The 22,132-nt window shown below is 44.5% G+C and overlaps 2 protein-coding genes across 3 annotated transcripts in view; both read right to left on the bottom strand.

Annotated features, from left to right (window-relative positions):
- Bend5 (BEN domain containing 5) overlaps positions 1-6,210 on the bottom strand; it is a 46,068-nt gene extending 39,858 nt beyond the window's left edge. The window contains exon 1 of the mRNA XM_055628942.1: positions 5,782-6,210. Within this exon, the coding sequence (XP_055484917.1) occupies positions 5,782-6,007 (226 nt within the window). The 5' untranslated portion in view covers positions 6,008-6,210. The remainder of the gene's footprint in view (positions 1-5,781) is intronic.
- Positions 1-22,132, bottom strand: part of Agbl4 (AGBL carboxypeptidase 4) — a 1,202,140-nt gene that overhangs the window by 220,355 nt on the left and 959,653 nt on the right. The window lies entirely within an intron of this gene.

The following is a 22,132-nucleotide window of genomic DNA, read 5'->3' as shown; positions in this document are numbered from 1 at the left end:
CTCTCTCTCTCTCTCTTTTTCTTTCTTTCCAGCTCTTGCTGTACAGGCTGGCCTTATATTTTTTGGCCTTACATTTGTGAACCTGCCACAGCTTCTTACGGGCTGACATTACAATCCAGAGTCACCATACCTCATTCTGTTCTTTCATACCACATCTCAGATTCATCATGACCTTTACTTTACTTTGGATCTAGACTTTGTGAGTGAACTCATATTTCCTATGGGTCTAGCCCATGTGGAAGGATACAGTCCACTGTCTGGAGCCTATAGCACTTACTGAACAAGTGTTTGAGGAACTTCTTCAAGTCCTGTCTGGAAAGGATATATGCATGGAACATGGAACCTGGTGGTTACTGAGTACTTTGGTCAGACAATATCAACACCTGTTCTTCCTGCGTTACCTCCCAGTACCAGTATTCAGTTAGACCACCTGGTAGAACTCAGAACCTGAAAGACTTAAATGGGTCAAAGAAAATCTCCTCAGGTTATATGACAAGGGTACATACAGCTTTAGTGTCTAATGAGTTTAGACAAAGGCACAAAGGAAAGAAAATTCCTTCTTGGAAAAAAGACATCAACCTAAACTTTACTTTTTAAGATATTTTTAAATGTAAAAATTAATGTGCTCTGGAATAACAGAATCTCTCTCTCTCTCTCTCTCTCTCTCTCACACACACACACACACACACACACACCAAACAAAAGCTTCAATTTGCCTGGGACTACAAACAAGGACCCTGAAGCACTCTTCAGCGTATATTATTTAGTTTTCAACAAACATGTGGTTCTTGAACACCAAAGCTCACATCAGATTCAACCTTCAATGATTAACATTCCAGTAGAATCTGCAACAGATGACAGCAGGCAAATCCCAATCTTTGCTCCAGTGTATGTCAGCAGAATATGTCAAAACTTAAGTTAAAAGTTTTCATTTGCTTATTAAAAAGAAAAAAAAAAAAGCAATCCTTTGGTTGGCACTCTCCCACTGATGACATGTAACAATCTCTGCATGTGAAATTGGCTAGGCTCCTGCTTCTCTGCTAACTTTGTAGAAGTTCCAAAGCATTTCTGGAGCAAGTGATCTATTTGGACTGACAGTGCCAAGCTGGGACCTGAGCCCTGAATGAGCTAAATTACCAAAGCGAGAAGAACGTGGCTTTGGGAGTTATTTCCCCCAAGTGTGGGGTTTCTTTTAGTCAAGGGAGTAATAAAGAATGTTGACTTTTTCCAGATGAATAAAGTTGAATGAAACCTCAAAATCCCATTGCAGGTTTCTGTTCTAAAAACAAAACAAAAACCAAGTTGCGGCTTAGAGGTTCACCTCTCCTCTAACTACTCTCTTCCAACAAAAAAAGTATTTGTCGTCACAAAGTGTGTGAGTGCAGCACAGCCTGGCCAAGTGATGCACAGCTCTGGACTGCAGGCCCCTGCCCTAGAGAAGTTCCCTGTCTGGTAGCAACACTGACTAACCAAAACAGTCTTAAAATGCCCCAAGTCAAAAGCAGGGACCGAACACAGTGCAAGGGGAGTCCTGAGAAGGGAAGAGTATCCCTTGGGGGCAGAGGCAGGAAGAGGCCATGCCCTTGGCTGGGTACTCCCACTGCACTTTGCCCACTCTCTTTCTCTCACGGCTGCACCAGTGAGTCCCAAGTCTGTTTTCTCCGCAGTGGAAATAAAACTCCACTTAGCTCAAGTCAGGCAAAGATTAATCCACAGTGGCTGGCTGAGGAGTTCACAGAATCGCAAGAGATCCCCACAAGTCCAGGGTAGGGGCCAGCAGAGTAGAGGGTTGGGGGTGGCGAGTTTGGGGAAGTAATGTGGGGCTAAGGCTGGTCACAGGGATACGAATGCCAGGCCAAGAAGCTGAAGCTTTATTAGGCAGGCCATAGTGAGCTACAGAAGACTGATAAGACAGTAGTTTAGATCATTCTGAATGCATTCTAGGTGGTGGACTGGGGACTAGGTGATTCATTAGTGGCTGCTGCATGGGTTTAGAGGAGTAAGAGCCTAAGCAAGCCTGAATGCAGCCAGTGCTTGTCGATCTGGAAAGGAAAAACTTCAAACCCTCCTAGATTTGGACCCTTCTCTGTGCTCCCTGGGTCCTGGGTCCTGGCTTCTAACTCTGCTTAGCATTTCCTACACACTACCAGAGGAGTGTCTATTTTCTCTTCATCACTCTGCCCACTCCACAAAGCCCCGTGCAGCTGAACTAAAAGAATTGTCTTCCCTGGATCATGCCATCATTGTGATCACAGTGCCTTGGTTGGACTCTATGCCCTGGTGTAGCCGCACATTACTGTGTTGCCTATAGAAAACAGTAAGGACACACTTGATCACACAGGGAATTTAGGGCAGTCAAGCAACAATTACACAGTGTAAGTGCCCGGGAAAGTGACAGAATTGCAAGGCTGTCGAAGCTTACAGGAGCCAGTTTTGAGTCCCTACACCTCGTAAGCAAGCAGGATTGCCAACAGCGAGGCCTTTGCAGAGGAAGTTCTCAAGTTCACAGGCTGAGTGGCAGATAAATGCAAGCAAAAGAGAGCACAGCTCACAGGAGAGTCAGTCCTTGAACTGTCCTGTCCCTCCAGAAGAGGCAGGAGCCCTGCGAGAGGGTTTCAACAAGAGATGGCAAGTGAGAGTGTGGGGAAGTCTGTGATTCCTGTAGAATGGAGGTTGGTCAGGTGACAGGAAGAAGAGAATGGGTTTGCATACTCAAGACTAACTGTGTTCTCTGGCTGGAAAGCTTGCCTTGGGCTACACATCCATTGACATTTTCCCTTTCCTTTCACTTCTCCAATGCCACGCTGTGTTGGCTCATTAGCCATCCTGCAAAGGAGATTGCAAGCAGGGATGCTGCATTTCTAGCTTTGCTGTTTATTTGTGTGTAGCTGGAGGGAGGTCTCTGAGCTTCCGGTTCTCATCTATAAAATGGAAACAAGAACCATGGTAATGTATGTCAGTGGGTGTGAGATGAACAATGGTAGTGAGCAGGCACACAGCACTGTTACTACAGTGAGGAGGGGACTTTTTTTTTTTTTAACTAACACTGGAATTGTAGTTTGGTACAAATGAAGCCATGCACTAGGGTCAACACTGAAACCATGGCATAAGCTACTGTGGGCAATAAAGTACAAAGTATCACAGAAACTGGTGGGCATTTCCTGGGTTTATGAAAAGGGATACTTCAAGATGGCTACAGTGATTGGCTTAGGCAAATACAAGGTAAAGTTAACACTCTTTTATAGTCAAAAGCTGTAAAGTAGTTCTAAGGCTTCCTCTGGAACCATGCTACTGAGGTTAGAACTAATGAACCAGGAGCAGTCCACAGATACAAAGCCCTCCTCTTGAGGAACTAACTCCCTAAAGTTGGCATAGCACAACTCTCCTTCCATGGGTTACAGGACTATAAAAGCCCATGGGAAGCAGTTTTGAGTTCCTGAGCCCCACGAGAAGGCTGATTGCAGTAAGACAATAGAAAGGTCTCTGCAGGGTTAAGATGAGCTCTTCAAGTGAAGTCACTTCAAGCAAAGTCTCAGAGCCACAAAGCTCAACACACACAAGAGAGTCCTTCCCGGATAGATGGTTCCCGTATTCACAGCGGCTCCTCCAATCTTCCAATCTGTTACACCATATTTGTAAATTAACCAGCTTACTGGAATTCATAATGAAGTCTAGCCAACCTTAAGTTGCCATAGTTCCCACTCCTCCCTACCAACACCTGATCTCTGTGAGCTCAAGACCAGCCTTATCTAAAAAGTGTGTTCCAGGAAAGCCAGGATTACAGAGAAAAACTCTGTCTCAACCAACCAACCATCCACCCACCCACCCACCCAACCAACCAACGAAACAAACAAAACGAGCAAACAAAAAACTGAATATGAGAAGAAGCACTTTTTTAACTTTTTGCTGAAACACTGGTACCACATTTCTCTGCATCTACCCTTCTGAGTTTCTAGAAGCTGCCTGGGTTTTGTACGTATGTAGGCATGCATGCATGCATGTATGTATGTATGCATACATGTATGTATGTACATATTTTAATAACTCATTGCAACTTGTGTTGCTTTTAAAGTAAGAGTGGAGGCTGCCATCTGTCTATCTAGCCTCGCTGTAGTTCTTAAAGGCCACCATGTGTCTGGTAGACCAACAATCTCTAAAAGAAGTCTTTACCATTGACTCCTGACACCCATCACATCTCCTGCACTCTGCTGGATCTACATGTGACTGGATCATTAAGAAGTATGCTCTCTTTTCTTCTAGCTAGAGGGAAGCTAAAGTTCCCATCTCGTTATAATTTCCTCAGGCTTATCCTCTTGCTGAGTAGTTCTTAATCCTTTCCTAGGTAATTAAAGGCAAGCAAGCAAACGAAATAAAGCCTAATCAGTTACAAAGATTTCCGTTCTAAGACCTGTCTCCCATCACTCATCCCCCACCCCCCGAACCTGGGTGTCTAGCGGTGAGTGGACCTACAGCTCTGTGCCCCAGGACTCAACCTGTCAAAAGAGAACCTTGTGATGTTGATCTATTCCAAATCTTTCGCTAATTTTCCCCCACAAGTCCACTTCCTAGTGGTATTAGAAAAGAATCAGCCACGAGGCTGAGTTCCACTGACAGCTTGTCCTGATCCGGGGCAGGTCACTATGATTCATCTTAGGTTTATCTTTAGGCTAAAGGGGAGGAAACAGGACCCTGGAAAAAGTAGGAAAAGTGTCAAAACCACAAAATCCTGACAATGTCCTCACTTGGCTCCTAGTCCCTGGGGTCATCTTCCAGGTGGCAGGTGATTGTCTCTGCCCACTCAAAGGCAGCACTCTTACCAAGAGCAGCTACACCTTTGCCCCCAGATGGAAGTGATAACTTCCTTCTCTCTTCTCATCGTGAGCCCAAACCTTCTACAAGTGGTTCAGAAAGAAAGCCAAATGTCTTTGCTTGAGGAGGCACCTGTGTCTCAGCATGGCAGGCATGGCACAGTACAGGAGGCTGAAGTCCTGCCCTACCCTTTCACAAAGTGAATCTCCCTATCTTTACCCACCAACCAGGAGACCACCTGCCTGCCTGCATCTGTCCCCTCTCCCTGTCCCTGCCTGTGACCAGCTTTAGGAGGTCAGGCCTAACCTCAACTAGAAACTGTTTGCCCCTCTCCTCTCTCAAGGAGCCTTCTGGGAGATGCAAAAAGGGGTGTGGAAGTGAAGCTACCTAAGGACCTCCTCACCTCTACCATTTGGTCAGTACACTGAGGTTGAGCCTCCTTGACCTAATGGTGGCCCAGATGGAATAAGGTGTCAGAGATTCCTTATGTGAGAATGGGCTCCCATCTAAAAGACTTAACATTGCTTCTTGCTCCAAGGAGACACCAAGGGCCTTAAAGGGAGAGAGAGGGACAGTTTGAGAAACTTAAGATAGAAAGCAACAGAGAGGGAAGCAACTGTTAGAGAGGTGAAGGTGAGAGATGGAGAAATGACAGTATGGTTGGCAGCTAGAGAAGGGAAAAGTGAAGAGGCAGAGGGAATGCAAAAGAGTCAGAAAGAAGAGGGCAGAGAAGAGACTGCAGACTGACAGCAAGGCGCGGGAGGGTCAGGGAGGCAAGGAAGACAAAGGGGACCCTCGGGTCCTTTTAACTGGTCTGGCCTCTTAGAGACACCTGGTACCCCAAAGAAAGCCCAAGGAGCAGGATGGGGAGGCAGGAGCAAGCAGTGGCTCCCGGCCCCCGGCTGCCTGGCCTCTCCCGGAACCAGCCCCAGTCCGCCCGGTCCCAACGCCCCTCCCGGCCCGCTCGCTCACCTGCCAGCGCCAGGATCTGGGCCTTGTGGAGCAACAGCGCGCCCCAGTCCCTGGGGGGACGTGGGGGACTCTCGCGCTCGGCGCCCAGCTCCTCCGGGCCCCGGTACACGGCGTACACCTTCTGGTTGTCAAAATCCAGTCGCGAGCGGGGGCTGAAGTCGCGCACGCACGACACGGGCAGCGCGTAGCAGACGTTGTCCTCCAGGAACCGCACAAAGGCGTACATGGTGGGCGCCGGGGGCGGGCCCGGGCGCCGGTCAGCCCGCGGGGCGGCGCGGAGGTGGGGACCCCAAGGGGGGCGTGAGCCGGGCCGGGGGCGGGGGAGGCTCCCCAGGGCCCCGGCTCCCCCCCCACTGTTATTGTTCCTGAAAGGCCCGCTCTGCCAATCGGCTGCTCTCGCCTGGGCGCGGAGAAGGGAGGGAGTGGGGAGAGCCGGGCGAGGGGCGGATGAGGGGGTTTGGAAGCGCACCGCCACTTGCGAAGTCAGACCCGAGCAATCACAGCCGGAGTGCGATTGCAGTAAGGGGGGGGGGGGAGTGAAGATTCAGTCGCCTTAATAATAACGGTAGCATTGCAGGGCGGGAGAAACACTGGTAAAAGTCGCTTTCATTCGGCTGGATTCAGTGGCTTCAACATTGCACTGTAGAACAAACTGCATTGCAACAAAACTACCTTGCAAAGGACGGACGGGAGGGTGAGGGAAGGACTGAGGTCTGCTGGGCTGTTAGTAATTTTATGTGAATCCCCAAGTGTAAACTTGCAAGTGAGCAGAAGTTTGGTGCTTCGAATTTAGCTACGCTCCTCCTTTCCTTTAGTCCACCACCCACCCTTTTCCCCCTGCTCTCTTTCTTTTGCAAAACTGCCAGCACCTGCTGTGAGGGTCAGTCAGCCATAAACATTCCCCTAGAGCTGCCAAACCAGTTTTGGCCAGAACTGGAGTCCTCTGAAGTTTCCAGTTGGACCAGCTGCTGCTGGGGTGGCAGAGAGTTTGTCAAGGGCTGTTCTCAACCAAAGGGAGCAATGGCACCCTCTTCCCAATAGTGTTTCTCCAGCGGGGAATCGCCTCCACCGCTTGTTGTCTCTGGGCTGGGACAATTTGTAATGACGCTGGGATGGAGGGCTCTGGGCAGCTAGGGCAGAGGCTGGATTTTCTAGAGTCAGTTCAAGAGTTCAGGAGCCGAACTGGGCGGAACAGCAGCCCCCTTCTCTGTTTCTTTTCTTTTGCATTTAAAATTTTTTATTTTTATATTAATTACAGTTTATTCACTTTGCATCCCAGCTGTAGCCCCCACCCTCATTCCCTCCCTCTTCTCCCATGTTTCTAAGGTCGCTGATGAGAAGCTGGAAAGGTTGTTTCCCCCGCAGACAAACCCCATCTACCAAAGAAAGAAGGTTGACTCTGCGATTTTCCCAAGGAGTGTGCTTAGAGTAAAACTGAGCTATTTACATCCCATTTGTCTAGCCCAAACAGGGCATTTGTCATAGAGAGACTCCATGAATTTGGGGGGAAGAATAAACAAAATTTCACATACATCCACTCATCCATTTATTCTTTTATTCAAGTAACCAATAGTTATTGAGTATAGGCTCCGTGTCATATTGTAGACTTGGAGTTGGCTCCTATATCAAAATTAAATTTCTGTCTGATTAACACACCTTTCCACTGCTGTAACCTTCACATTCTAGTCTGAGAGCATGAAGAAAGTTTAATAATGAGGTTGTAGTGGGGAAAGTATTCTCATAAAGGCAGGCATAAAGGAAGTGGTAGACTTGATGAGCTGTTACGGTTTTAAAAACTCATTTTAATGAGTTTAAGCTGTAACGAGACAAAATAAGTGCACCAAAATGCTTATCAGACCCCGAGGTTCTGGTATAGGTGGGAGGTTCTGTTTCCTCTCACACTCTTGTGAGCTCATATTCTATGTGTAAATGCCCTCGTTGCTGTTCCTCACAATAAGGCATTACTTCATAATAAAAGCACTTTAACAATTTTACACTGAAAGCAGCTGTGCCTACATTTCAGATCAGCTACACCCGTAATGGAGATAAAGCCAAATTCTCAAATTCACTTCGATGTGATCTGAGGAGGACTCTGTGTACTGGAACTCCACACGGCTCTCAAATGTAAGCGTACCAAGGTCAGAGAAAGTTTCCTTAAACCAACCCATTGGTGACATCCAGTCAAGTCAACATGGCTCCAAGTCATCTTGATGCATATTTTCATCCTGTCTCACTCCACTTTCTGAGTTGTTCCAGAAAACATGGTCTCCTTGATTATGACTTATTTGGACTCATCTTAAGTGGGTTATTTTAGAAATATATTCCTATGGTGGTCGAGGGAATGTAATTTGTAGCAAGATTTCTGGTAACTCACAATATGGAGCATGCAAACTTGGCCATATTTAATGACAGTCCATGAGACTCCAACCACATTAAAAAAATAATAATAATAACTCCAGGTAGCACTTCAGCAAATCTCTGTATGTGAGGGTCACCCCAAAGTACATTATCAATCTCATCTTTCACCACTTTCCTGGACACAGGCCATTCCAGAGTATACACAAACTATTTGACATTTTCCAAGATAGCATGACCCCAACCTAGTGCTTGCTTCTTACCCTCATCCTGGAAAGGTCTTCCCTGCTGAGTGCTTGGCAACCTCAGCTATCCCTGGAAACCAAGTCAAATTTCTTCTCCTTCCCCAACCATCCATCCTGGTTGGGGAAGAACAGATGACCAGCCTCCTTCCATTTTTATCCCAGCACCTTTTATTCCCTCATTATGTTAGAGGTGACACGACAGTGACACAGCTCCATACCCTCACCCTCACAAACCGAGGAGTCCCTTTAATGCTTTCGGGATCTCAAGTCTGGCCAAATTGGGATTTGTGGCTTCCATGATGAAAAGAATTTTAGGACTAATTTATGAAACAGAGTTGGGTATTTTTATTAAAGATGTTTTAATGTAGGCTTAAGTACAAGGTTTAAGAGAAAGAGACATATGCTTAGGAAAAGAAAGATTCATTTAAGAGCTTGGCTGTGGGCTTCTCTGCAAGACAAGGAGGAGAAGTAACACATACTCAGGTGTAGGTAGGGCTGCCGAAGGAGTCTCAACTGTTTTGGCATCAGCCATATCTACTGTCTTGTTAGGTCTTGAGTTCCAGCTCAAATGATTGTTAAGAAACATATGTGTTCTCTCTATCATGATAATGAAATTACAGAAAGGCTCTGGAGATGTCCTGGATGGAGTCATACTCTTATAAGGTAACATCGGAAGCCACTGGGAGTGTACAAGGAGTTTAGTTAAAGACATCCTTTCTCTGTATATAGGTTTTCTGGTCCTAGAAAATTATGGTTTTTGTGGCTGGGAAGGGAGAAAGGCCTTAAACAGTTGTTAATTGTGCTGCAATTTTTATTTCTCTGCTGGTAAAGGGTTTTAACCAGAATCCAGAGTACCAAGCTCCTCTACCCAAAGTTTTCCTGTCATTTCCTCCCTCCTCAACTAGAATTAGAACTCATTGAAGGCAAATAAAAGCTAGTAACCTCAGCAGGCCAGGCACATAGTACAGGGCTGGGAATTAGACCCTTACATAAAAACATATTAAAGACAGCAAGAGAATATGAACAAGCCTCGTACAGGTTTTTCTTGAAAGTCTGCTTGTTCTTTTCAGAGTTGGAGCTGAGTCTAACTTTGCCTTTCCCAGTGTCATCAATCTTACAGGGGACCCTGACCCAACCCTGAGGACAGTGGAGACACTGACGGTCCATGGATGAGCACGTTAAACCCTAGCACCTCACTTCAGCTACCAGTGCCAGGGCAAATCGCTACAAAGTGGTAGTTCCATTGCCCAAGAACCTGAAAAGAAGGAAACAATCAGACGATGAAAAATGGACAGAAATAGGGTGCACACATTCTCCAAGACGCCTGCCTATAGGTCCACAGAATGGGTTCTGGAGAGGGAATGGCAAGCATGGTGGGCTGAGGACCGTCCTCGGGGACTGCTTGCGTGTAGTTAACGGACATACTCGCAAGTAAAATAACTACACATAAAATATAGATAAATATATTTTAGAAACAGACTCAAAGAGGCAATTTAAAACGTTAGCTTCAAACCAAACCATGGTTGAATTCTCTCCTCAACGGGCCTACACAAGATCATTCAGAGCCAATATTGGGAAGTTTGCTACCGCACCTTAACTTTAGGACACTCTTAAATGTTAAAGGTTTCCTGCACAAAAACAGACACTTTTATACTGTAGTTGCCATATACTAAGTTCATGAAGAATCCCATCCCAGCTCTTTAGATGTGGAAAACTTAGAATCTTGTCTTCTTTCTGCCCAGACACCATTACTTCCCTCACCTGTCTTTCCTCACATGACCTGTTTCAGAGATGATAGCTGGTTATATGTGCTTGTCCTCTGAAGAGTCTTATAAGCCATGCACGAAGCACTGTGGATACTTGATCAATCTCACAGCGAATCGCTGAAGAGTCCTATTAACTCCAGACCGAGTTTAGAAATTGACAGTTACAGCAAAGCGGCTGATACTGGGGAGCCTGGAAGGCCAGTGGTCATATTTTCATGGTAGAGAGTTTGCTCCGGAAACTGTATGGAGTTTCCTCCATCCTTGAGGGGAGGTAAGTAGGAGGAGGAGGGAGGCCTTGATGAAGCTGAGTGTCCTGCCCCACCCCTCCCCTGACTTCCTCTTTCTGTGTGCCAAATGTACTTTGCCTCTCATCCAAGTCCTTTTAATGGAGCAGAACATGTACACATCTGGGCCAGCTTAGCGACCGCATCCCCATCTCCACTGTGCTCTCCTGTCGAGTTTTGCAGGGCCTTGGGTTCATGTCAAGCTCCTCTGGTGTAGCCAGCTGAAGCATGTTCAGTGGCATCCGTGGGACTTATGTTTCATATTACTGCCTGGAATTCTCCATGTACTTTGCAAAACTATTTTAAGGAGACCTGGGTTCTGTGAATTTTTAAAGCAATTGGAGCGTGTCTTTTCAACCTCTCTGCTAATGATTGATCACATTTTTCATGATTTTGCCTTTTTTTCCTGTGATGTTTGACTTTTCAAGTCTCTCCTTTTTACGTTTTTAAATACTTTTAAAAGACGTGTTCTGGGTTCGCCACAAAATTAAGAGAAAACTACAAAGGTTTTCCCTCTACCCTTTATCCATACTCCCGCGTGTGTAAGCCTACCAACTGTCAATAGCCTCCACCACAACGGTACAACTGATGTCACTCTGTGACACACTGTAATCACCAGTAACCCATGTAGTTCATGTTTGGACAAATGTGTATGCTGACACGTATCATGCTAGTATCATACAAACTATGCTCACTACCCTAAAACCACTTTGAGCTCTACCTATCCAACCCTTCCCACCAGCCCTAAGCCCTGGCAACCATCAGCAATCTTCCTACCATTTCCATTCCCCCACCCCCAACTCTCGATTTTCTTATCTACAAGCCTGTAAGACTCTAGGAAGGCATTCTCCACCCTCTTTTTGTGTCTTCATCACCTGTGAGACTTAAAGAACACCCTGTCTCTAGCCCCTATACTCTGAAATCCTGATTCAAGCAGTGGGTTAAGGACATTGAGGTTCTGTCTCCCAGATTATTTTAAAAGCTGAGTACCCGTGAGAAAATTTTAAAGTAGCACACTCTGCATATAGGAAATTACCAAGGAGCAATAAGTAACAACCTTCATTATCAGTAGTTTCAGGAAAAATCTGTAGGTCTCTGAGATGTCTTGATAATCTCAGAGAGGCTTTTAGCCTCTCTTAGGCAAGTTGTTCTTCCCTGTAGCCCCACTTTGCTCTCCTTTTCGGCGCCAATTCTAATGTTATTTGAGTAGCATAGTAGAACCCAGACCGTCCACTAACCAGCTCACGTGAGTGGCCCCCATGAGATCACACCTCAGAGCCAGGATTTCAGTGAATGAACTTGACTATGCTCTGCACGTTCCCAGGGCTCTGGGTTGCTGTAACAGGTCTGCATATTTCATTTTATTTAATACATACAAGTTTTTACTTTTGTCAAAGAAAATCCTCAATGGGATCAGTATGAAAGAATGAATGCTTCCAAACACAGTGTTTGGGAAGTGCTCACTGTAGTTTGGGCAAATGCCATAGTCTCAGGACACTTGAGACCACAGCACCTCTTCAGTGACTAAAACCTGAGGCCGCTTGATTTGCATGAAAGAACACATGGATGGAAGCATTCTGGGATACTTGCTAGACAAACATCAGTGCCAACCTGATTAGTACATTATTCGAAGCACCTTGCCCTACATGAGAATGGGGCCATGAGCTCATATCAAAACCGTAGCAATGATAGGAGTATGATGCTCTGAGAGTTTACTGCCATGTGTCAGGCTCTGCTCCGATGACTTCACATGGATTATTTAATGCACCACTCATAACACTCATATGAAGTTGTATTAATATCCTCCTGAAGAGAGTTCTGCTTGGAGAGGTTAAGAAGCTTGCCCATGACTGAACACAGTAAGAACAGTCCTCACATATTAGACTGTTTGGACCCGTTTCCTATGATGATGGTGTACTGTCTTCCTTTTATATTGGATGCCAGTTTTCAAACAAAGAAGTCACCTTTGGAAGGATAACTTTCTGAATGTCTCAGCTCTGAATTTCAAGTGGAGGGCGGGTTAATTTGAGAAGCCGTTCCTTGTTAAGTCAAGGAGCTTACACACTTATCCTGTGCCTTCTCAGAGAAGAGATTCCTCTCTCAGGAACTTCCTCCCGGAATTGTTGCTGCCAGCCCCCTCCAGAGAGAAGCTCTATAACAGCTCTATAGCTGTCTGTTCTTCTGCATCTTCTTATAGTTTGTCATGGCCTTTATTGCGGCACACAATTATCTACTAACTCGACTGCTGTCTGTTTGCCACCCCAAAGCTCCTTTAGCATGGACCCTTTCTGTTTTCTTCAATGTTATGCCCTCACGTCTAGCCTGGAACATGGAGAGATACAATCAAGACTTACTGAGTTAACAAATGTCTTAAAATATGAATCCTGAAAAGAGAACATCCCTGAGAGGCCAGGAGAGGAGGAACATTGAGAGCTCAACTCAATACCCTGCCTCCCTTTATTTTTGTGACTGTCTCTATTTGTGTTGACACCATGTCTGGTTCCCCCAACTGGACCCCAATATCAAGAAACACTCTCATGTACCTTTTCTTCAGCAAAAATACGCAGGATGACATTTTCAAAATGGTTTTCTGAATATACAGAAGAATAAGAGGGAAATAATTATGAAAAATGCACAGAGGAGAAAAATGGTCAAGTTGTCAAACATACTTAATTGATGTACAATAATAAATACCAATAAAAATATAATAAATAGTACCAGAAACTTTCCAACACAGTCCTTGGGCCTCCCAGGAAGCAAGGTGATTCAGTGATTCAGTCTCACCCCCAAACACTAGAATTCTTAATCTGCTGTTGGCTTGAAGACACTAATCTACTCAGGGTATTCCTGCCTCATTTAGGCTCCTATTGATTCTTTTTCTCGTGGATGACAGGGCAAAATTCCTTCACAGAGAACACGTTAACTCTCTGATCAGCCTCTGTTCATCCCAAGTCTGCTCTTCCTAAGTCTAGGGCCAGAGTATCCATTATATAGTCACCCATGCTGAAACTTGCATGATAACCTTCGGCTTCATTTCTGGGTCAAAGGTACCAATAGTTATATTCATTCTATGGGTTACCCATCTGAAAAGTACATAGCCAACTATGAACTCTGATTTTCCAAAGAATGTTTCCTAACCACACTTAAATTCAACAAAACTGGGGAAAAGGAATGAAAACAGAACTTAAAAAAAAATGTAGATTTCCACAACAGAACTGGTTGCTTTACACATTACTGGGGTTTTTGCTTTTGGTTTGTTTTAGTTTCTTTCTGTGTGTGTTGTTCTGTTTTTAAATTTTGAGACAGGATCTCAGTCTATAGTCCAGGAAGAAATGGAATTCACTATATAGACTGACATGATTTAGAACTTTATAGCTATCCTCCTGTTTCTCACAAGTAAGCTAAGAAAGAAGTTATTTAAGGTCACTTGGAAAATATGTGACCCTGGGTTTCTGTCACCTGAGATCTGGATTTTCAGACTCTTTTGAAATGCACTTTTCACAGAGGGAACAAGCTGCTGAGCTGGTGGTAGGATCTAGATGTTGCTGTCATTTTCCCAGGGGGTTGAATCCCTCCCTAGACCTCTGGGAACCAAATCATACAGGAGCGTCCAATATCTATCATTCCAAGCACCCATACCGTACCATAGCTAATAATTCTAAAAGTATAGAAGATTTGACAACATTATCTGAGGTTTCTTAAATCACTTCCTTCGTACGGTGAGACACTGCGTTTTTGACCTGAGGTTACCAGCTGTTCCTGCAGCCTCTCCCAGTCACTCCCTCTCTCAATGGCCAAGGAGTTGGGGATCACTTTCAGGGTTCAGGTAGAGGCTTCTCTGAGCCAAAAGAAGAGAGGATGAGATAAATTTACACAGGGAAGTCTCTGTGAGAAGTCCAACCTCATTCCTTTTCCCTTAACAGTGTTCTTATACTGCTGTTGTTGGAAAGAACCAGAATTCGGCGAGAGTAACAGCAGTGAACACCAGCGGCACTTGCCTTGTTCCAGGCTCACCTGTGTTTCTTTTTTACTCTCTAAATCCACCCCAGATGGGAGATACCGTACTGTGCTCAGTCCCGTTTAGAAAACCAAAGAGTGTTAGGTACTCTGTCCAAGGTCACGGAAGACTAATGGGAGGGATAGGATCCAAACCTATAGCCATTTAACATCAGAGCCCCAAGCATGGACTTCCACATTTCTTCTCGCTCCCTCTGAATTTTTAATCTTGCCTCATTGAGAGGATCTGTGCCCTTTATGCCTAGGAAAGAGAGATGCTGGTATCTTCGTTCTCAAAGGGTTTTATTCTGACTTCTTCAGAGACATCGTGGCCACCTGGAAAGGTCCAAGAGAGCTCCTGGCAGAGCAGATTATGCAGGTTTCCCAGCAAACACCCTAGAGCTCCCATATATTCACATCCCATCTGTCGTATATGGAAACATACTAAATTACAGAAATTAAATAAAGAAAGGCTTTCTTTTCTTACCCAAACTAAATTATTTATTTATTTATTTATTTATTTATTTATTTAGCTAGTTAGTTAGTTAGTTATTACAAGACTGCCTATAAATGGCAATCAAAAAAATCTTGAAGTCTAAATTTGTATATTGCAATGACTAACATATATACCATTCAACATCTTTTTTTTTCTTCTCTCTTTTGAGGCAGGGTCTCACTATGTAGCCCAGGTTGGCTTGACCTGGAGATTGCCCTGCTTTTACCTCCTCAGTGCTGCGATTTCATGTGTTACAGATGTGCGCAGCCAGGCCTGGTCTTCATTTATTGTTTGTGTACTTGTGATGGTTAGCATTAACTGTGAACTTGGCCAGAATCAAGGATCTCCTGAGACATGGGCTTCTTGGGCATGCCTATAAAGGATTATCTTGATTTCATTTATTGAAGTGGGAAGACCCACCTGGAGCGGGTGTCTCCTTGGCTGGGATCCTGGGATGAAGAGAGAAAGAGAGTTGAGGAATGTGTGCATCTCAATCCACTGCTCTTTGCTTCCTGATTGTGTGTGTAACCTAATTACCTTCTTCAAGCTCCTGATGCCTCGACTTCTCTGCCACTATGGATAATACCTTGAGCTGTGGGGCTGAGATTCACCATTGCTTCCTTAAGTTGTTTTTGTTGGGGTATTTTCAAACAATAATGTGAGAAGAAACCAACGCAGTATTTATAGTAGATACATTAGAATGCAAAATATTAAATCCCCCCCTCTTTTTTTTTATTATCATTCATATCTTAATTATCATGGAAAACACATAGCAAAAATAAATGAAAAGAAATAATCAGTTGAGTGTGAGATGTTTTTGTTTTGCTTTGTTTTCTTTGTAGGATGGGCGAGAAAGATAGATGTGGGTAATACGTTTCTAGATAAAATGCCCAGAGAGAAGCTTTTATCAGTTGGTAAACAGGGTAGGTAACAGGAAAGGAAAGACCCTGTCTCTCTCTCAGCTGATGCACCCTGGGTCATTGCTGGGGTGTGAAACCGTCTCCAGTCATTAAGCTCTGCTTCTGACTCAGGGACTCATTCTGGAAAGCTGCTACAGCAATGAGGGGTCAACATTTCCTGGGCTCAAAACTCAGATTTGGGTTCTATTACTGTTCCATCACCCCCATGGTCCTGTGATACCTTGGCCAAGTCTCTGACTCTGTGGTTTTCCACTGTCAGACGGAACCATCTAAGGCTCCTGTGGTGTTGGCCTGGGGCAGTGCGTGCAGAGTTCTAGTGAGCAGTATATCTCATGCAGGAGTGCCGGATATTATCAGTATGCTTTTCATTTTCTCTGACGGATTCTTTATGTTCTTTCCCTTCCAGATAGTCACAGGTAATAATAAGGTTGACTTTCCATAGGACAGTTGGTTTAGGGTCAGGTGGTAGTGTCTCCTTCCCCTGATGGCTGGCAATGCTACTGCAGGAGTGCCATTGCCTGCCATCTCTCCTGGCCTGTGGGAGCACTCTGACTTAGTCAAGAAAGCTGAGACCATACTAAAATCTGTATTTTTTAATCTTAGGGTTTTATTGTCTGCTTTTAAAATCATGTTCAGATTTTGTATATTTAAAACATGCCTTTGGAACTATGAAACACAATGTTCTCAATCATAAAAAAAGATGAATTATATTATACTTTCTATTTCCCTTTCTGGGTTTTCTTCTGATCTCCTTGCATGAAATTTTCTGAGATACAGTTTCTGCCTTATGTCCTAAGTTAGCTGAAACACTGGCTGAAAAAAAAATGTGCAAGTTTTTAAAAACTCCTTTAAGAGTGTACTACTTGTTCATTTGTTGAGCATTAAACTCTTTGTTGAAGGCTTACTGTGTGTCAGAATCACTGCCTAGTATGTTTGATGCAGTAGAAAACCATACAAACTGAGTTCCTTATCTGTAAAATAGAAAAAAGCAATGTTGCATTTTAGTACTATTGAGAGGAATAAGTAAGATATATATGTACAAGAGAGGAAGGGCCTAAGAAGAGGACAAAGTTCGTGAGTCTCTTACTTTGTCCCTATAATGACAAGATGTTAGTGTACAGTCTTCAAGGTAATCTTGGAAAATTATTATTAACTGTTTCCCTTTTTCATGTATAGGTGTGTAGAATGTGTGCATGTGTGTATACATGTTCACATATGTGTGGGTGCATGTATATGCTTATGTGTGGGAGTGTGCTCAGTGTGCATGTGGGGGCAGTAAGCTGCTGTTGCATATGTTCCTCAGCTATTCTTTGCTTTACTGAGGCAGGTCTCTCACTAGCTAGCCAGCTTGCCCAGGGATCCTCTGTTTCGGCCTCCTGATTGCTGAGATTACAGGCTTTCACCAAACCTCTGGCTTTTATGTGGGTTCTAGGGATCTGAACTCTTCATCCTGGTACAGCAAGTCCTATTCACTGATCCATCTCACTAGGTTCCTGTTATCCTTATATCAAAGATTAAGAGCAGAGAAGTTATGGTCCAGGCCATTCTCTTAATTCAAGCCTGGTGTAAGGTCCATGTGGTTCCCATTTTGCTGAATTATCTCCAGTGTTCCCTGCACACTGCCTGTTATCCAGTAGGTATGTTAAATCCATCACCAACATTCTCCTTTTGCTGTTCCCAATACATCTGATGGCACCAACTGTGGTGTAGGTAGAGCAAAGGGTGTTAGAATAGAAAACCCAGATCCAGATCCCAGATTCCTTAAGGAACAGGAAACAGAGGGCTTATACAAGGAGGGGGGCACACATTACACTCAATATTTCAAGCTGCCCATGGAAGACTTTGAGGTTCTTTGCAATCACACTTGCCAGCTCAGGAGACATTTGGAGCATGGACTCTGAGCAAGAGGAACATTCTCTCTCCCAAGCCAGCCCATTGCTGCTGCTGTGACCTTTAAAGAATAAATGTTTAAAATTCTCTATTCCTCAGACTCTCATGCTCCCCAGGTGGAGGCAAATCTCATCTGCACAAACCATGAAGCATATTTTCCCTCTTGAGACACTCAGTGTCTATCCAAGGAAGAAAGAGTCTGCCAGAAAATGTTCACTTGGGGCCTGCACATTTTCAAGGAGCTTAAAGCTGAGTAGGAAGTGAAATCACTGTGCATATACTTGGCAAAGGGGGTGCAAAATTGCCCCCAAGATAAACAATGTGCATCTATGCCCCCGATTCCTTCTGTCTCTCTGGTCAGATGGGCCAGAACAAGGACTTATAAGCAATTCACTAGCATCTGAACTGCACATAGTTAATTTCTCTTTGGTATCAAAAAAGGTGGGTGGGGGTGGCAGAGAGCACTTGTGCCACCAAGGAAATTGTAAAGGCTAGCAGAATGAAAAGATAGATGGGCCAAAAGCACAGTGGAGCTTTGCATGCAAAGAAGGGGGAAAAATCTTTTCTTTGGCATGGAGAAATTGCATCCTGAAGGTTCTTTTTTCTCCTTTTCTTGGCAATGTAACAATTCCTTAAAATAGAGTTATAAAACAGAAACAGGTTCCGTGGAAGCAAGAAACCAAGACTAATGACTTCAGAGAATCTACAGCTCAAACATATTCAGAGACGATCAAACTGAGGCCAGGACGATGACTTCTGCAGCTGGAAGCATCTGCTGCAGCCAAGTCAGCACAGGAGCCCATCTTGTAGTTAGCCTTCCCTCCGTCCTACACTCTCCTGTTTTTGTTATCGGGACAAGCCTTCAGCCTAAGGATATCTTGCCCATTCCTGTGCATTAGCCTGTATGGTCCTAGAGAAATATGAGTCAGCATTTTCAAGGTTCAGCACTGAAAGAAGCTTGCTTGCTGGAGAGGGGTATCAAAAGGGCGTGTTTCCTCTCTTCCCATAAGCGTAAGTGCTCCTCCAAATCTTTTTCTAGCCTACTTCCATTTTCAAGATCCCTCTTCTGTATTACCCCTCTTTGCTGCCACGCCTATCAAGGGGTGCTGTTGCTCCCCTAACATGCTGACCAATGTCAGAACCCATTCCATGTTGTAGGACTGCCCTAAGCACAGCTGCAGTAGTCTGGGCTTACAAAGGGACTTCCTTTGTAAGAAAAGGCAGTGGAATGGCATTATTCTTGGCCTTTTGAGAGGTGTACACCTTATACCAACAGGGGTCTAAATCTCTGTTCTGTGGCCCATCATCTGTGCAGATGTGAACAAGTCACTTGTGGTGTTCAGTTTCTTGAGCTGTGGGGTGGGGAGACAACATACAGGGCCTCAGTTAAAGGAGAACATTCAGAAGGCAAGAGCACGTGCAGCAGAGATCACTGGACACAGTGGCCCCATATCCATAAAATATATAGCATATTGATTGAGAAAGCATGGCCTTATGGTCAGTCATTCTTAAAAACATTCCCTGGTCCACTTGACCTGTGCCAGACACTATTCTAAATGTTGGGACAGAAACAAGCATAAAATGGACCTACACCTTGAGGGAATAATGTTTATGGGTGTTGCATATTGAATTGTATGTCTGCCAAAAGCTATCTTAAAGCTGAATCCCCGGTATCTGCAATGTGTCCTCATTTCAAAAGAGAGTCTTTGCTAATATAATCTAGCATGACTGCTGGAATTTAAGAAAAGCACCCTATGAAAGACAGGGACACAGGAAGAGTGCTGTATAATGTTCAAGGTGGAGACTGCAGTGACAACCGCAGGCAGACTAAACAAAAGTGTATAACCAAGGCCACCTCCAGACACTACGAGGGGTAAACAGAGATTCTGCCTGCAGACTCAGAGGGAACAGTGTTCTCCTGACATCTTGATCTTCAGTTCTAAATGCTAAAACCTGAGAGGGGATGTTTCTGTTGTTTCAAGCTCCTCAGTCTGTAGCAGCCCCAAGACACTAATACAGTTGGGACTTAAGCAAGGGAGCAGAGGCAGTCATTACAATAGAGGTAAAGAAACACATACTGAATTTCTCCATCGAAGACTGTTACATTTACTGGCTTATATAAATTCTAGTCATGCCAGGAAGGCTTTGTGCGAGCCTCCATGCTGATGGGAACATATGGCAGGAGAAGCAGACTGACCCTGAAAGGGACAACCTATCTGTCTGAGGATTTAGGAAAGACATCTCAGAGAGGATAGTTGGAGCTCACACCTGAAGGATGAGTAGAAGCTCCACAGATATGTGGGACAGGGGCTGGAGAACTTCATGTCTGCAGGGGCAGAACACCAGCTACTTCATTTAGAATTTTAGTCATCTGCTGGTATGGAGACATTGCTGGAATGTAGTTCATCGGCCTTCCAGATTCCTTTTGATGCTGTCATGTTCCAGAGACATCACTCACTCAGAGATTGTAAATGAATCGATCTTTCTCCTACTCCCATCTATGCTCTTGTTTCCCTCTTGCCTTCCCTCACTCACTGCTCCCCAGTCAGTCCTACCTACCCAGTCTCCACACTCAGCTCCAGGGAACTGAGCTCCTTATCCCTGGTTTGCCAATCATTTCTGAGCTTTACTATCTGTGGTTCTGTGGGATTCTCACTTGGCATAAGGTTGCAACTCTCCAGCTGTGTCTCTCGGCCATATTCCTTCCAGCCAAACCTCTCTGCCAGATAATTAATGATGTGTAAACAAATGCTTAATTGCACCAGGGGAGCACATATTTAAAGAAACTTCGTGCTGAAGCAAATAGGAAGAACAACACTCTCACAAATTCAGACCCAGCCTCATTATTGTTTGGGTAGTCATTTTACATATTAAATCTAAAGCTCCTTTATGTTAGGGACTGCCTCCCACCCAAAACTAAAAGAAACCCTAAGGGAAAATGGGATTACATTGAGATTTATTTATGTCATGTGTTTCCTGAAATACCTCTTTTCTCTCTTGGATTTGTGCCTTTGGCCTTCAGCCTTAGGCACTTGCTGAGAGAAAGGAAATGTTGGCTTTTGGCAAGAAGGAGAGGGAGATGTGAACTCATTAAAAATATACCCAGCTCTTTATGTATGTTCTATCTCTTCTTTCTTCATACAGCCCAGTGACTCGCTAAACAAGAAAAGACTAGTTTGTAAGGAGGAATATTGAGGGTGTACCTGGGTTAAATATTAGAACCTTACCATCTTTAGGTTCTCTTTTTAGAGATGTTTGGATTGGTGATAGGCCTACTACTCTTTCAAAGTGGACATAGGGCGATGAGTCAAAGCAAATGGAATCTGCCTAGCCAGGCACATTCTCTGAGGGTGGGCTAGTCACCTGGGGGCTAGAGAGCAGGGAGCCACCAAAGAAACTCTTTTGTTTGATGCTGCTCTGAGGTTTTACTTTTGCACTGAGTGTTTGAGTTAGGGCCAGTGGGGAAGGAACAATACAGCCATGCCGGGTTCTCAGAGAGGAAAGCACCTTAGCTAGGATATGAAATTGAGCCCTCTCTAGGGAGTTTGAAAAGGTGGGGGTTGTTTTGTTTTTCTTTTCTTTCTTTTTTTTTTTTCTTTTCTTTTGTACAGGTCTTAATGACCCAGATGTTTCAGAAAGAGGAAGCATTTTAGCATTTTTAGAATAGTCAGTAGGGTATGACAGAACGCAGAGGCTGTACCGACAGGAAAACGTTCCCTGCTCGTTAGTTTCAGAGGCCATTGTTCACAGGCACCTGCTCTGCCACAGACCCTGTGTTCTTCTGAATGTATGACCTTGACTCCTTGCAGTGCCTCCTCCTGTCTTGGCCTATACATACTCAAGTCTTTCCCAGAAAAAGACAAGCACTACTCCAAACCTTCCCCGTTTCTCTGTCTCCCTATTTACTTCCTTTTCCTCTTCCCTCAGAAAACATTTGGAAAGAAAGTTGTTGATACTGACCAGCCATGCAGCTAGTCACTACTCAGCCCTGCTGCATTGCAAACTTAATGAAACTTGTGTCCTGAAATCACCATGGCACAGTGACTTAAGGATGTTTTCCTTTGTGTGCTACCTCGCAGCTGCCCTCGGCAATCCTGATAGTCTTCCTGTTTTTGTTTTGATTCTTTGATAGAGTCTCATGTGATAACCCAGGCTGGCCTCAAATTCATGGCAATCCTCCTGCCTTAGCCTCCCAAGTGTTGAGATATTACTCTCAAGATTTCTTCCCATCTCTTGGATAGTCTTCAGTCTCCATGACAGGATTCTCTTTCTCATTTTTTTTTTTAATACCAGAATCTTGCCATTTCCATTGTGTGTGTGCCCTGTGCAGACTTTTCCCCTGTGCTCCTGATATCCATGTATATAGTAACTTAGCAGTCACTTAGAAGCTGAGGGCTTA

Source organism: Psammomys obesus, unplaced genomic scaffold (genome assembly GCF_907164565.1).
Source record: "Psammomys obesus unplaced genomic scaffold, mPsaObe1.curated_primary_1811, whole genome shotgun sequence".
Classification (NCBI taxonomy): domain Eukaryota; kingdom Metazoa; phylum Chordata; class Mammalia; order Rodentia; family Muridae; genus Psammomys; species Psammomys obesus.
This window is presented reverse-complemented; position numbering and strand designations above follow the sequence as displayed.